The sequence below is a fragment of the Strigops habroptila genome, chromosome 18 (genome assembly GCF_004027225.2).
Source record: "Strigops habroptila isolate Jane chromosome 18, bStrHab1.2.pri, whole genome shotgun sequence".
NCBI lineage: Eukaryota > Metazoa > Chordata > Aves > Psittaciformes > Psittacidae > Strigops > Strigops habroptila.
Window position 1 is genome coordinate 937,126 of NC_044294.2, and position 16,307 is coordinate 953,432.

At 48.1% G+C, this 16,307-nt stretch overlaps 1 protein-coding gene across 2 annotated transcripts; it reads right to left on the bottom strand.

Annotated features, from left to right (window-relative positions):
• Nucleotides 1-3,735: 3,735 nt before the first annotated feature.
• Nucleotides 3,736-15,581, bottom strand: PM20D1 (peptidase M20 domain containing 1). 2 transcript variants are annotated; one of them, XM_030473420.1, is made up of 13 exons: nt 15,343-15,581; nt 13,956-14,042; nt 13,159-13,391; nt 11,689-11,775; nt 10,781-10,914; nt 10,225-10,344; nt 9,592-9,667; nt 9,323-9,384; nt 9,000-9,078; nt 7,822-7,893; nt 6,940-7,108; nt 6,160-6,259; nt 3,736-5,362 (listed from the first exon to the last, which is right to left on the bottom strand). In XM_030473420.1, exons 1-13 carry the CDS (start codon nt 15,539-15,541, stop codon nt 5,233-5,235), a joined length of 1,548 nt encoding a protein of 515 aa, XP_030329280.1. In that variant the 5' UTR covers nt 15,542-15,581; the 3' UTR covers nt 3,736-5,232. The 2 variants fall into 2 exon arrangements, with proteins under 2 accessions (XP_030329280.1, XP_030329281.1); XM_030473421.1 differs by lacking the exon at nt 6,160-6,259 and having other exon boundaries at nt 4,881-5,362; nt 15,343-15,544.
• Between the last annotated feature and the right edge of the window lie 726 nt (nt 15,582-16,307).

Below are 16,307 nucleotides of genomic sequence, written 5' to 3' on the forward strand. Positions count from 1 at the left end.
CAGTGATAGCACAGGCCCCAACATCCCAAAGAGGAGTAACCTTTTCTGATCATCATACAATCATGGAATGGTTTGGGTTGGAAGGGACCTTAAAGCTCATCCAGTTCCAACCCCTGCCACGGGCAGGGACACCTTCCACTAGAGCAGGTTGCTCCAAGCCCCTGTGTCCAACCTGGCCTTGATGTCTATATACAACCAGGCAGCACTGCAGGAACAACATTTACAAGTGCTCCAGGGCAAAGAATTACTCTCCTGAGTACTTGACTGGCTGTACAAGTAGGCTGAACTCAGCCCTGTACTGAAGCTAGACCAAGATCAGTAGGCGAGCTAGGATGTTTAAAGGTAGATTAGATATGCACATGCCACATATAGTGGTTGCAGTACAGCCAAGACAGTTAAAAGCTGGAAAAAAACCCCATTCAGGGTTTCTCCTATGGGCTTCCATACCCTAGGGAGGAGTTATACCCCTTCCTCTGGCCACTGGATCCATTCCTGGTGCTAACTCACTGCTGCCTTTCTCTGATCATCTTCACCATACAGAAAACATGAGAACGACCTGTTTAGCTGGGGTAACTGGACAGGGGGCACATGGAGAGCCTCAGCACTGCCACAGCACAGCCCCTGCGCAGAGTGTTCCTGCCATGAACTAGGAACTGGTTACCTGGTGAAACAGCTGAGCTGCAGCCAGGCCCTGCCATGGGGCTGCCTTCCTACTGCAAGAGCAGGCAGAGTGTCCGAGTGATCTGAGCATTTACAGAGCTACAATAGAACACACAACGGTGTTGGATTAGAAAGAGAAACCCAAAGCTGGGATGTGCTGCGTGACTTGCATGTGGCTTCTCACACCCCAACTGCCCAGGTACATCCACCAGTGCCAGAGCATTCCCCTTCTGTCCCTTCCCCCTGCACTAACCACCTTCCATGCGGTCATTTCCCTTCCTGCTGAGAGCTGACTGCAGCTTCCTCTGGGGCCCAGCACCACAGCTCTGGAATGAGGCAGAGGGATCCCTCCCGAGCGGAGCAGGTCACTCCCTTCCCCACCATGCTGAGCTCTTGATCTCGCCCGCCCTGGAAGCTGTGGAACAGGAAAGCAGGAGCTGAGCCCCTGCACAGCAAAGCTGACACACACACACAGAGCCTCCTGCATGCCCCAGCCTTGCTGTGGGCACTGGGAGGTGCTGACATGCCACTGCCAGTGCTGCACTAGAGACCTCCCAGGTCAGAGCAGCGGGGTTTCCTTAAAGAGTTATTGCAAGAGCCTGAATTTGGGGACTAAAAGGACAAGTTCCAGAGCTGCTGGAGCTCTGTGAGGAGCTGCAAAGAGGACTCAATGCAGTGGCAAGAACCTGTGAGGGTTTGACCTGGCAGCAGCAGGCAGCAGTGAAGAGCTCTGAAGGTCAGGCCAAGCAGGAGGTGAGGGCTGCTGCTCTGTAATGTCAAAGGATGCTACGACTGAGCCACCTCCAGGTTCCTCAGTGTGTGTCTTGCTCTGCAGCACTCACAGCTCTAGGGCTCAGGGGAGGGCTGAGCAGAGTGCAGAGCAGAAGCTTTCCCAGCACCTGCTTGAGAAAATGGATTTCACCAGCCCCATGAAATACCAAGAATATGGCAGAAGAGCCAAGAACGCAAGTGTCAAACGCAAGGCTGGAGGAAAGAACTCTGTAAACACCTTGTTCCTGTATTCTCCTCCAGCTCTGCGCCTGACCTCTCCATGGTCACTCGGAGCTGAAAATAACCCAAGCCCTTTGAAACAGAGGCCAGCAACAGAGCTTTCTTTAGAAAATGCAGGTGTGGAACGTGACCTGTTCTCCATGGTGTAGCAGCCCTCCTGACCCCAAATCAGCTGCTCTGCTCCCCAGCAGCCTGCTGTGGCCGGACAACTACACACGGGATACTCGGAGTAACTGTTGTCAGGAGAATGGCAGCTTTGTAGACCTGGCTCCATGCAGGGAAGGAAAGGAAGTTGCTAGGGATGTAACACAGGAACATGTTAACACACTAATACCAACAGCATTTAAATCCCCTTTAGGGTTTTGATACCAAGTTATGTGCCTTCAGAGCAGAACCTCGGGCTTTTCCTTCTCTGATGAGTCAGAGCTGATTGCTCTACATGCTCAAAGCACAGTGACTCAGTACAAAACCCCAGGAAGAATAACTCACAGAGCTATTAATGTGTTTTCATGATGTACTTGGCATTAGAAGGTAACTACTCCTACAATGCCAAGTTGTAGCTGAAAAGGGCAGCGCATCATCCTTACACTGCTATTTACATGCAGACACTAAGATTTCAAGTGAAGAGACTTGAAATCTGAAAACACCTCATGGGAGCAGTAAAATGAGGTGGAAAGAGAACACTGGATTTTGCAAGATACAGCTTGTTTAAAGCACTTGAGTTTAGCAGCTTCAGGTTGTAGCAAAGCTCTGTTGAACATCTACTGGGTGCAGAGGCACTGCACGCTGCCAGCACGGGCTGATGAGCAGCACTCAGTGAGGCTCTGCAACAAGCTGCATTAGCAAAACCTCATGGCACACATTTGCACAGGACCTGCCAAACCAACCCTGCTTTCCCAGTGCTGTTTGCCCTTCACTCTCCCTTCAGCAGCAAAATGAATCTTCAGATGAACGTCCTTTAAAGAAACAATCCTCACAGACCCGGGATAGGAGTGATTTGGGGTTGGGGACAGGAGGTTACAAACAGAAAGGATGCTTTATGTCTTTAGGACCCATCTGCTATTGAAATAGGCAACAAATCCCAGCCAGTCCCCAGCATGGGGTTATTCCTCCCCACATGGAGGATTCTGCATTCCCCTCTGCTGAACTTCCCAAGAGTCCTGTTTTCCCACTGCTTCAGCCTGTCAAGGTCCCTCTGAACGGCAGCACAACCACTGGGGAGTCAGCAGCTTCTCCCATTGCATCATAGACTCATGGAATGGTTTGGGTTGGAAGGGACCTTAAAGCCCATCTAGTCCCAACTCCCTGCCATGGGCAGGGACACCTTCCACTAGAGCAGGTTGCTCCAAGCCACTGTGTCCAACCTGGCCTTGAACACTGCCAGGGATGGGGCAGCCACAGCTTCTCTGGGCAAAGTCTGTGCCAGCGCCTCAGCACCCTCCCAGGGAAGAGCTTCTGCCTCAGAGCTCATCTCAGTCTCCCTCTGGCAGGTTAAAGCCTGCAAAGATTTGCTGAGCACACACTGTTCTACCACCCAGGTCATGAATGAAGACGTTGAACAGTGCTGACGCCATCCTGCCAGAGGCAAAGTGATGGCTTTAGGCTCAGTCATCTTTATACACACTTTCCAGAGGAAAAAACCCAAATCCAAAGCAAAGAACAAAACCTTCCTCCCCCTCTCACTGCCAGGGATGGATTTGATGCTGTGCTGTATCCTGACACATGGCTTTTGCTGTGTCTGCAGCAGGAGTTTGCAAGAGGACTGACACCTTCACAAAAGAGCCACAGACACGTGGCTGAACAAATCCATGACATTAGGGCAAACAGTCAAAGGGAAATAAACCTGTGCAAGCTATTTACTATCCAATAATGCATAAACAGAGTTAGCTCATTTGATATAGAAAGGGGAGCATCAGGGAGGGTGCAAAGATTAAAGCAGGCTGGAAAATATGTGGATTTGTTTTGATGGAAACTTTAGGACTTGCTCTAGTGTAGGATCAGGTGTGGAAATGACTGTACTGCAATTATACAGTTACATAAAAAGATTGAATAATAATCAGGAAAGAGGCTGCATTCCTTGTTTTATTAGATGAAAATGCCAATCTGGTTCCAGTTATTTAGGAGATGGATACAGCTTGAGCCCATTGGCTGATAAGATCAGGCTGCAAATAAATCCGAGAATGGAGAATGGAAAGAACAGGAATCACGGTTCCATTGCTGATTTTCAGGATACATTTCAGGGTGTTTCCTGTACATTCCAGTACCTTTTACACTAGGAATTTAGAGCAGACCACCCACCCATTCCAGTGTATAACTCAAGTTTGGAAAGAGAGACACATCTCTGCAGCAGTGCAAGAGGAGGAGCTGCACTAGTACCTGAGGCCAGTGCAACCAGGCAGCTTTCACCCACTCTTGTCTTTGGCTCACACCTAGCTGCTAATTCTTTGTTTAATGAATAATGGTAACCCCAACTAAAAAGACTCTAAAGGCCAAAAGAATGCTTAAGCTTTCAGTGCTAACAAAGGCAGGCGTGCTAGTGCAAGATGAAATAGGCAACATCAAAAGTCTACACCAGGAGTCCCAAAGAGCTGAGTCAACACAAGCGCTGCAGTGATGTGAAACTGCTGGCACAGGCAGTGCAGGAACAAAGGCTCCTGCTGCACTGGAAGAAACTGAAGGGCTTCAGCAGCCTTCCCAAGCAACTTCCCAGAGGAGCAAGAGAGAAGCATCCACTGCAGAAGGTGATTCAGTGAAAAGAGAATGCACAGGAGCAGACAACAGCGATGCACTTTGTTACTCCTCACTCTGCCACCCACCACCCAACACCCCCGTGGCCATGCCAAGGAGTGAGACAGGCACAAAGTCCCTGACCAGACAGGGAGAAAAGCTTTCAGCACCTCTGAGATCAGGGCAACAACAGTTCAAGCAACTCACTGGAACTTCGGGATCTCAGTTTCATTTTAAACTAGAGGCAGAAATCAGTGCACACATGGGAGAGCTTAGTGGGAGCAAGTTACCCCTGGCTGAGAGCATCACCTGGGGAAGAAGCCCCCACTAAGCAGCAGGGCAAGAAACAAACCCTTAGAGTAACTCTGCCAGCCACATGAAACCCACACCATGGCACAGACCTTCCACATGAGCTTCTGACACACACATCACCCGTGAAAAATCCATTAACTGCATCAAATGAGTTAACAAAAGCACCCACAGAAGAGTCACCTCTTTTACTGACAGGTGAGTGGCTGCTGATTATAGCTCAGATTTAAGTGACTGCCAATTTCAGAGGCTTAAAGAAAGTGCTCAAAAAATTAACACCATCATTAATGGCTGGATGTCAAGAGCAGGGAGGAACAGAAACCAGGGTTAGTTGTTGTGTTGTGTCCAGCAAACCACACAATTGCCTAAAGCAGCAACCAGCAGTTTTTCCATCTGTATGGAAACCACAAGGTACAAATCCCCAAATTCCAGATGTAGCTTAACACGCACCACAAGCACATCTCCTGGCCCAGAGCCCTCCATCCCCTCATCCACCTCAGCAGTTGCTCTTCTCAGGGGTGTTCCTCACAGCTCGTGGGAGCTGGCGTGAGGCTCCGGCAGCTTCTCAGTGTCACAGTTCTGAATCAGGTGGAAAAGGAACTCAACCTGCTTCTCATAACCCTCAATGGAGATCCTCTCGTTCAACCCATGGATCCTGGAAGTAAAAGAAGAATGTTTTTCAGTCCGGTGTGTGTTTGTGACCCACCTGCATGCACCCAGCACCCTACTTGCTTGTTCACTTCATAACGCAATGCACAGCATCAAAATACAGCAAAATACACCAAATACTGCACTGCAACTGCAATGTCTGGTCCTCGGGCAACCAGATGGACCGATTCCAAGGCTCAGAGCACACCCAAGTTCATGGTGTATGTGGAAAAGAAAAAACAGTATCCCAGCTCCCTGCCTATTACTGTCCTGGCTACAAGAGCTCTCCTCCTGTATCATCTGCACCTCACTAAAACAAATCCAGTACGTGCTAAACAAGCAAACAAACCCTTGCATAATGATGTTCTTTGTTATCACTTTGCTCCAGGAAACCTAACTTCCAGTTTTAAGGAGCAACTAAATTCAGAGTGGCACGTGTGCAAACAGATGGATAAAACTCTTAAAACAATGCCAACTACCAGAACACCACCTTCCACTCTGCTGCACTGTATAAAGGAGCCAGTGAGCTTCCCAGCATTGCTGCAGTGCTGAATGGGACACCTGCACGAGGTCTTGTCTGCATGTGAAGAAGTGCTGAAGCTCTCCCAGCATTAATTCCCACCCATCCCCTCTTTGTGCAGCACCCAGGTCTGCAGGAAATGGGTGGCCTAACGGAACGTGAGGCAGCGCCGCCACCACGCCAAGGTACACAAGGGTGGGTTTCCTCCTTCTGCCAAACACTGATCATCTTCTCTTTCCCTGCTCCCCACCCCAAACTGCTGCCCACGGGCACACAGACAGTACCTGGGAAGATCATCTGATCTCAGGAGCAGGGGGTTAAAGCGGTAAATAGCGTTTGTGACGTTAGTGAAATGTCTGCTGTCCGTGTTCCCAACGCACGTGCCTGGAACACAAACCTCAGCTTCACTTTGCGTGAAAGCAGCAATTCAATGAGCCCCACTTTGCCCAGCAGAAAGGAAAGGCATCTGATAACAGTTTGTTATAACCCCCCAAAAAAGCCCTGGAAACAGTTCATTGGTACAGGCTGGAGGAACATTCACTAAGAGCTGAACGTATGATTCAGTCACTGTAAGAACACCCAAGGCATTAAGCCTCCACGAAAGTTTAAGCTTGAAACTGCAGTCAAACAAACAGCACAGAACTAGGAAGGAGCTGTGAGGAAGGGAAGGGGCCGGGATCACAATACAGAAAAGCAGGAATGGCTTTGCCAGCTATGAAAACAATAAAAGAAGACCTCAAGCAAGAAGACCTCTTACTCTCCCTCACAATTCCTTTCTTCCCTGAAGAGATTCCTTTGTATGTGCAGAGTCAAATGCAAGGCTCATTGTTTCTGTCAGTTTCCTGTTTGCTTTTTGCACTTCCACTACTAAAAAACAACATGAAAACTTTGAAAACATAAAGAGGGAAGAGAATCAAGAGGAAAAACCAGCTGTTTCCAGCAGTTAACAGCTGGGGTGGAGGAATACACACAAAATGGAAACAAGTCAACAGTGGGGGATGAGGGAGAGCAAAGCAGGGCGGAAGCTGGAGAGGAAACAAACATCATCCTGTGCTTGCTGTTACCTGGGACTACACTGTCAACATCGGGGAAAGTATCCAGGATGGTCCTTTGGAAAATATGGACTCCAAACGACTGGTCATCCCAAGGACTGATGGGGAGTGGGTCAAATGCCTCCACGACATCAATCTTCACTCGGTCGTCAGCAATGATGTTTCTAACTGCCTCTAGCACCTGTGGGTAACAGACAGGCATTAAACAAGCCAAAGAAATGAGAGAGATGGCCACAAATGTTCCACTTTCCAGAGAACATCTGTCAGTCAACTGCCAATTGTGGCTGCAAATACAGCTGCAGAGTTAGGACTGAAACTGTGGGGCAGCCTCCCTTCCTCTCACTCAGTGAATGGCTGATACTTAAGGGAATTGGTTTTGACCTCAGTGTAATCAGATGCACACCACTGTCTCCTGAACTGCATCAGTCCTGACAACTTGGTAGTTAGGTCATCCAAGTAACTAATCCAGGAAGAGCTTCCAGAGAGGTAAACCTCCAGCAGAAGCTCGGGAAGGGAAGATGTTATTTCCTGCCAATGTTTCATACCTGCTGAAGTGTGCAAGATTCCCATATTCTCACAGGTCACAAACCTTAACGCTTCCACTTCATAACCACACATGATCCACAAAAAGGCTTCTGAAACCTGCTCGATATAACTGCAAGCCATGCTTTCAAGCTTGGCCTGCCTCTTGCTCTGCTCCACATTCAGAAGCCACAGTAAGCAATGCACTTTGTAATCCATCTCAAAGGAGGAGGAAAGGCATTTGATAAGCTGTGTTTCTGACAGTCTCCAGAAAGGAGCAATTCCCAAACCTTCCCCCTCTACTGCTTCTATGAATACAGGGGGAGATGAAATGGCCAAGTGTCACCGTGAAGTGTTGGAGGCTGGAAGTACCTCGGTGGCCTTCTCTGCAGAGTGGATGCGGAAGTTCACGGTTGCTTTTGCAGAAGATGGGATGACATTTATCTAAGAAAGAAAAAAAGGAAGAACCAACACTTAAAAGGAAGTTCAAACCAGATGAAAATGCCAAGTGCAAACTCAGAAACTGCTCAGACAACCCCAGCCTAATGCTTCACTGTTTCCACTAACATGAAACGTGGGATCTCTTTCTGTACTCTGGGTTAAAACACTGTAAACCTCATCTAGAATGCAGATAAATCCATAAAGAAATACTCATCAATTCAACAAAAAAAATGAAGTTTGCTGATAGACACAAGTTTTCCTCTTGAGACAAGCCCCCTCCCTTCAGAAACTTCATACTGAGAAAATCTCAAAGTTGATGTTGGTCTTTTTAAGCAGTATTTGTACCTCATCCTCATATTACTTTTCCCCAGTATGAGACATGTAAGTCACTTAAATGATGTTACTGAAGACTCTTTTCCTACAAAAATCAGTATTTATAATTTTGTTAAACAAAAATGGCATAAACTGTAAGGCAAAAACCCCAAACCAACAAACAGAAGAAGAAATCAGGGTGTCACTTCTCTCCTGGCCACTCAGTGTCACTGTTCAGCTGCTGCATCTTGTTTTCTTGTCCAGTGATGCTTTTCAGTAACAGAGTTTTCAGGGACACACCAAACAGCCTGCTTATCTTCCAGGGCTACAGTATTTTTGGATAGCTACACCTCCTTATCAGGGCAAGATCTGGCTGTATCAGCCAGAACCTGTTATCACTCGGTCCAGGGTGCACATTCCATACTTGAACGAAGGTAAACGCCAGACCTGTGCTCACAAACACAACCCCACCTGGGCTAGGGAAGTGTTTAGGACTGTGACTTTCAAATACTGCCATTGATACTTTGATCACACAGAAAACGCTCTTTTCCACCCTAAAATCTTGACACTAGTTTACAGAGATCTTTTTGTGACAGAGAGCAGACGCTTCTGACAGAAAGTAATATTCAACCGTGGCTAAACCCAAGCCACACCTGGAGTAAAAATGAGAGTGGTGGTGACACCACACAGGGTCCAAGACCAGGGCCCATACTGATCTTGTAGCTAGGTATAAACAGGTGGACACTAAATGCCCCAATTCTCTCATTGTACATGGAGAAAGGTCAAAATGAAGCTACCTTGATTCCTGAGTTAAACATCGTCACCGCCGTAGTCGTTCGAATCAAGGCGTTGGTGGAAGGTTTCCAGGCAAGAACTCTTACAAGGAAGAAACAAGAGAGAAGTTTAATATCAGTAAACCAGAAGCACCATAAGTCCATAGTCCATAAGCTGAATGATGGCCTATTCAATTAACAAAGTGGTTATTAACAGGAAAGCACTGACATTGTCTAAGCTATGAATCAATAGAACTGATTTCCTGGGAAGACTAGAAATGGCTCGTGGTCTTCATCTTTGAACGGGGAGAGGTTTGGGAATGTTTATCAAGAATCTGTTTTCTTACCTGCTGACAACAGGGGAAAACAGCCACAGATTGCTCATGATGAGATTGAGGGGAAACGTGAACTAAGTGGAAGAAATAAAACCACAAATCAGAAAGTTTTTAGTTTTCAAGACAACATGGAATCACTCAGCTCTTGTTGAAACAATGATCTGGGAGAAAGGCAGCTTAAGCCTTCTTCTTTCCAGGAACTACGTAACTACACTCTAAATTCATTGCTCTCCACTTTCCAATATGAAAATCTGAGAATGAAATCACAGTTCTTTCCTCACCTCTGATGCGAGGTGCTCCATAGTCATGAGTTCTGGCCCATGGCCAAACAGGTTGCGCAAGGGATTCTGCTCCAGTCTACAGCAAAGCACATCAACATGTGACATTTAGAACCCCTCTGACTATCATCACTCCAGAAGATCGATAGGAATTTGATTTCTGAAATGCATCCATGGATTTGAGATGCAATCACACCGTCCTCTCCTGCTAAGTACATCTGCAAGCACAGCTCCCTGACTGAAGTCTGAGCATTCCAGTCCCATACAAAGACTTTCTTTGAAGAACAGCTGGAAAAATCCCAAAGGCTGACACTTATAAGGAATAGATGGAAATCTACAAAAATATCACACCAGATTCCAGCATATCTTGACATATTAAGTTTTTCTAAGATACATGTTTATTAGCCAATCTGATATCTGAGAGACATGTAAAGAGATGATTTCCCCGGACACATTCCAACTTTTTTACTTGGCAATTGTCCCTTTGCTGGGGATTGCATTGCAAAGGGAATCACAAATTTCAATGTCAAATATATTTGGGGAATCTGCAAAATATAACTATTCAAATAGCCACACAGCAGTGACTTAGGAGTCTGCTGGACTGTCTTGGATGTCAGATGACAGGGCAGCTCTCACCTGGCCATCGCTGCTGCAAGAATGCCAATACTTGTCTCCTTCGGAGGAAAGGATGAATGTCCTGGCTCTTTTTCCACAGTGAAGTTCAGTGTTATTGAGCCCTTTTCTGTGATAGCAATTCTGTTCAATGATAAAGTAGTAAATGATTAATACAACTCCAGACACACATGCACAGACCATAGGTGAAAAGAACTACATGTGTATTTTTACTATCGTAAAAACCACTAAAGCAGCAGCAACATCAAATCCTCAACACAAGCTTTAGATGTTTGGAGGGCTGATGTCTTGGCTGCTTCTCCCGTGAGCAGACACTACAGCAAAAACATGCTTGCCCTGGCTAAATGGAACCTTCTGCTGCTGTCAGCATAGCTGCGATGGACAGCAAGCAAACACCAAAGGTCCTTTGCTTGCACTTTGTGCACTGCTGCAGCTTTAGCAGCACCAACACTGCCACATGCCTTGAAAACATATTTTATTGCCATTAGCAAGGTCATTTCTTACAGATTAATTCTTGAAAATGGGTACTTTTCACCATGGTCAATGTGTTCTCTCTTACACAGCTACTGGCTTCTTCACCCCCATGACGATGCCATCTAGTATGGCACTGCCCTCGTCCAGCAAGAAGCAGAGCTTCACTCCTCGTGCTTCCAACAGAGCTGCCATCTCCATCGCTCCCTTCCGACCAAGCACCTGTGGGAATCAGCCAGAGGAACTCATCAGGTGAAGCAATCCCATCGGGAAGAACACTGGAAAATATCTTGCTGTTGACAGTGCCCAGTGCTACAATGCAAAGAATGCAAGAAATCCCCTCGTGAGCAGCTCCAGAGCAACCTGGCAGCAGATCCTTCCCAACAGAACTCACTGGAGATCATTAATGGCCCAGCAGCAGATGAATCGATATCCACACTGGGGAATGCTCCCATCCACAAGTCACTGAACATTGCTTTGAATCCTTGGTTCTTGGACAGGTGATATATCAGAGCCATGAGCCCCCAGGTCACTCTTTTTAAAGAGGTATTAACAATTCTTTCTATTTTGAAAACGAATAAAGAAACCCACCTCATCTGTCTCTGCACCATTTCCTAGTGGGCATTCCCACAACAAACAGGGAATATTTTTGTTTGCTCTTCCTGACCATGTGCAACAACCATATAAATCTTAAGCCAGCTTTTCATGTAGTGTATGTACTCCAAACGTGACTCCTGCTGCACCTTCCATGCAGAAAAGAATTTGAACGAGCACTCTCCTGTGTTCTTTTCCCTTTGCTCATCACACCAAACCCTTTGTCAATGTCATGTAAAGCCAAACAATCAATATTAACCACGACCACGTACCTGACATAGGATCTACCCACATAACCAAGAAAAACAGGAAAGACTTTCTAAGCAAACAGTGTTTTAAAATCAAGCCTTGTTACATACATGAACAACGCAAACAAGTTGTTATTTCAGTGAAAGAAAATACCTCTTCATCATGTCCAATACCAACATAGAAAGATCTGCGGGGTCTGTAATTTCTTCGCAGCAAAAACTCTAGAGCTTGAAGAATCCCCTGCAGAAAAAAAACCCAGAGTGTACTGTGCTATTCTTGGGTGTTAGGAAGGAGAATAAATATAAGAGAATGCAATGTGGTGTAAAAGAAACATGATGCATTCACAGCCCTTAAGGAGACTTTGTCCTGTTCACAGTCGAGCTTTTATTTCTACAGCTCCTACTGGGGATGTTCACGTTCTCTGGAAACACACTGATCACTGATGTTTAAGACTTAGTGTGCTACACAGTGACAGTGTGCGTACACAAAACACACTGTCAGCTTGTTCTTGCTGGTGCAGTCAGTGACAAACTGCACAAGAAGCCCAACAGAGTTGGGATTATCCAAGGAACTCACTGGTCTTTAAGCTGTCCAACATGCAGCTTGGCTCCGACTTGAGCTACCAAATCCATTTACATGAATGAGAACTAGATTTTGTACAAGAAGTGCTGACAAAAACAGGAGAAACTGAACCTGGAGAAATGAACTCTCCCATTTGCTGCATTGGTCCATCTCCCCTGGTTGTTCAATTTAAGCCAGTTCATCTTTTCTCTGAGAAGAAATGACACTGCCTTTACCTTGCCAGCTCCCATCTTGCCATGTTCACTGCAATTGTTCATTGTCATTGTCCACTTGTGGAGTTACTCATGCACTTCACAGGAGAAGGAAGCATCAAACCAAAGCTGCAAGTTGCAAGGCTTTGATACTGATGGTTAAACAACCTGAAGAAACTTTCTAGGAACACAGTCTATGTAGCCACAGGATGTGTGACACTGCTTTACTAAACATCTATTTAAATTGAAAGAGAGGGCTGTCTTGGAAATGATCCTTGCAAGTCACAAAGGACTATTTTCCTTATTAATTTTTCCATCAAGCTTTTCCCAACTGAGAAACCTTTCACAGATCAATCTATTCTGTACTTTATTCCTCCCAAATGTACTCAGTACAACAGCTCTTTGTTCTGCCACAGACTAGATAGAAGCTATTTGACTCTAATATTAAACAAACAGGGTTTATTTTGAAACTCGAGCCTTTTCAAAGGGCCAGGTTTGGCTGTGAATGCCCATATGACACCTGGGAAGAGGTACAAGGTCTATCCCTGACTTCAAACACAGCATTTGACATACAATTTAAATATGGCACATTAGCCATATTTAGCCTCTGTGAGTATGTTTTTCTGCATCTTCTAAGAGCTTTCTTTCAGCTTTCCTCAGTAATAAAAGGCCACTCCAGCCACCTCTAAGAAGTTGGGAGAAAACTGCAGGGTTTAGGAATTTATCACTAACATCCTGCATGCAAAGAGGGGCAAGAGAGACCATATAGTGAATTTGAAGAGAACAGACTCCTCCAATCTACCTTTTGTCAGGCTCTGTATCTCTCTGAAATATTACCAAGGCGACGTACTATGGCAGAGTTTTTGTTATCCAGAGCTCCTCGTCCATAGATGAATCCTTCATGCTCTGCAGCTGAGAAAGGAGGGAACTGCCAGCCCTCCGGGGGAGCAGGCACAACATCCATGTGTGCAAGCAGCATGTAGGGCATCATTTGAGGGTTAGAACCCCGGACAGTAAAGAGATGGCTGTATTCCCCAACGACTTCATGTTGAATGAACTCCGAAGAAAACACAGCTGGGAAGACTGTGAAGAAAGAAATGAAAAACACGTGAAGAATTAATAACATTGTCCACTTCTATCATTTTCTGCTCCATAGAGTAGTCACCTATTGAGCCCCAGGGGGAGGGAGCACTGACTGGCCGCAAGGGAGCTCCTTCAGGAAGCAGATGTGCAGCTTCCTTCTCACACTTCTACCAACCCATTTAAGACAAAACAAGAGCTAGTGAGCTGTTGTGCACCAGTGCTTCAGTTCTGCAGGTAGCAATGATGGGACTGCCAAAAATCAGGCTGAAGCATGGGTATCCATCCTATTTTGGTATGTTTTAATGGCAAGGTCATTTAACCAAGCCAACAACCAAACCCCACCACTGGAAAAAGCCATTTGAACCTTCTCTGTTCTAGCTGTGGCCATGCTACACCACTGCATGGTGCCGAGGTGACTTCTGTGTGCTGGTTTTGCCAGTCCTTTCTGGAGGAAAACCAAGCTTAAAATCTGTTCCATTCTATTCAAGACCCACATATACACTCTTCAACTTGTTTACTAAAAGAAAACTGAGCAGCAGAGATGGTTAAGAGTGAGTTTAGTACCTTTCCGAATGTAATTCCCAAACTCTGCCATGGCAGTTGTATTCAAGTCCTCTGGAGATACGGAAACAGTTGGGATTTTAATAGCACCTTCAAGGGAATATGAAATAGAAATCATTCGACGCCAAAATCAGTCACACAAGACTTAAATTGCATTTCAAAAGGGAAAGGAATATTTATGTTCCTATTTTCCAGGCTTTAAGGATTATCTCACAGGATAATAAGAACTCCACTATCAAAAAAGACTGATGTACCTCAGCTGAGCTGTGTGCAAGCAGCACATCAGCACTTCCAGTTTCAGCCAAGGTATTTCCCTGGATACTTCAACTCCATTCTTCATCCTAATGTGTTGAATGATACTGTCTGAAGTGCCACTGTCCAGAAGCAGCTGCATTTTGCTGGGGTGACCCAATTCCTCACTCTCACAGACTATTCTGGCAGCTGCCAGATGGCAGTTCAAGGCTCTTTTTCAATAGTAAGTGAGGCTGTGATAACAATATTGTTTCATAAAGACAAGTCTTTTGTTGGTCCTTCTAGCCTCCTCCTGTCATTTAAACAGGGTCAAACAAGGCTGCTCTCCAACATCAAGTCACTGTCATGCAAAACATGAGTCCCGATCACAGCTTTCCTAAGAGCATCTGTCAACTGAGGTTACAGATTTTATCAAAGGTTGTGCTATTTGAGAATCATAGAACCACATGGGCTCAGAGAATCACGGAATGGTTTGTGCTGGAAGAGACCTTAAATCTCCAGTTCCAACCCCTTGCCATGGGCAGGGACACCTTCCACTAGAGCAGGTTGCTCCAAGCCCCTGTGTCCAACCTGGCCTTGAACACTGCCAGGGATGGGGCAGCCACAGCTTCTCTGGGCACCCTGTGCCAGCGCCTCAGCACCCTCACAGGGAAGAGCTTCTGCCTCAGAGCTCATCTCAATCTCCCCTCTGGCAGGTTAAAGCCATTCCCCTTGGCCTGTCCCTGCAGGCCCTTGTCCAAAGCCCCTCTCCAGGTTTCCTGGAGCCCCTTTAGGCACTGGAGCTGCTCTAAGGTCTCCCCTTAAGGAGCCTTCTCTTCTCCAGGCTGCCCCAGCCCAGCTCTCTCAGCCTGGAGAAAACCAACACTGGAATAAAGTTGGCTCCAGGAGAATAAACCGGTTTCCTCGCAGGGGAAGCAGCCGAGGCAGCGCCCCTGCTCACTGCTGCCCTGTCCGCTCCCACCCATGCCCCGTGCCCGGCCCTTGGCGCCGGGCTCCCTCCCTGTGGTCAGAACCGCCACAGCCTGGGACGAGCTTGGGACACCCCGTGAAAGCAGGGGGCCGGCAACACCCGCCGCCTGCCGGGCGGCCCGGAGGAGGCGCAGTGGCCGGGCGGGCGGGCCCAGCCGGGCCCCCTCACCTCGCAGCGCCTCCTTGAGCTCCAGCCTCTCGCCGGCACCGAAGGCGGCGGCGGCGGCTCCGCGGCGCGCCCAGAGCCGCGGGATGGCCGGGGCGCGCAGCACGTAGGCGCGGAGCAGCAGCGCGGCCAGCAGCGCCAGCCCCGCGGCGCCCAGCGCCAGCCCCGCGGCACACACCGCCCGGCCGCTCCCGCCCGCCATCCCCGGCGGACTGCGCCCTCCCACCCTGAGCCCCGGCAGAGGAGGGGACGGGCGGGGCCGAGCACCAATCATCACGCAGCAAGCTCGAGAGCCTGGTCAATGGGCGCGTTGGACCCGCCCCCTGCGCGCGCGCGCTGTGGGGCCGGTGCCCGGCTGTGCTGGGCGGTGGAGATGGCGGCGGGAGGGCGGCGAGGGGGGAGCGATGGTGTGCTGTGCTCTGTGTGGAACCGCATCTTCCTTGTGTCAAAGGGACGCTCTGGGGACGTGGTGAACCGTGTCCGGTCCTCACAGCAGCGGGCGATAACGGGAGCGTCCCCTCGACACAGCTCGGGGCGTGTCTGGAGCCCGCTGAGAGCGCAGGGGCTCGGGGTGCTGCTCCCGCAATGCCGGGGTGCCTGGGGATGAAGGAGGTACCCGTGGGGAGGTGCTGCAGGGCCACGGGTGAGGCAGGAGGACACCGGTCAGTGAGGTGGGATGGGGATGGTGGTGTCCCGCTTCAGTCCGTGCTCCTTGCGTTCCATCCAGGAGCGCAGTGGGAGAATTGCTCTTCCCTTCTTCATGGCTTGAAGATTGACCCACTGGCAGCACTGTGTGCAGGGCTGGTGTCCTCAGCGTAAGGGCATGGAGCTGCTGGAGCGGGTCCAGAGGAGGCCACGAGGATGATCAGGGGCTGGAGACAGGCTGAGAACATTGGGGCTATTCAGCCTGGAGAAAAGAAGCTGCGTGGAGACCTCAGAGTAGCTTCCAGGGTCTGAAGGGGGCTACA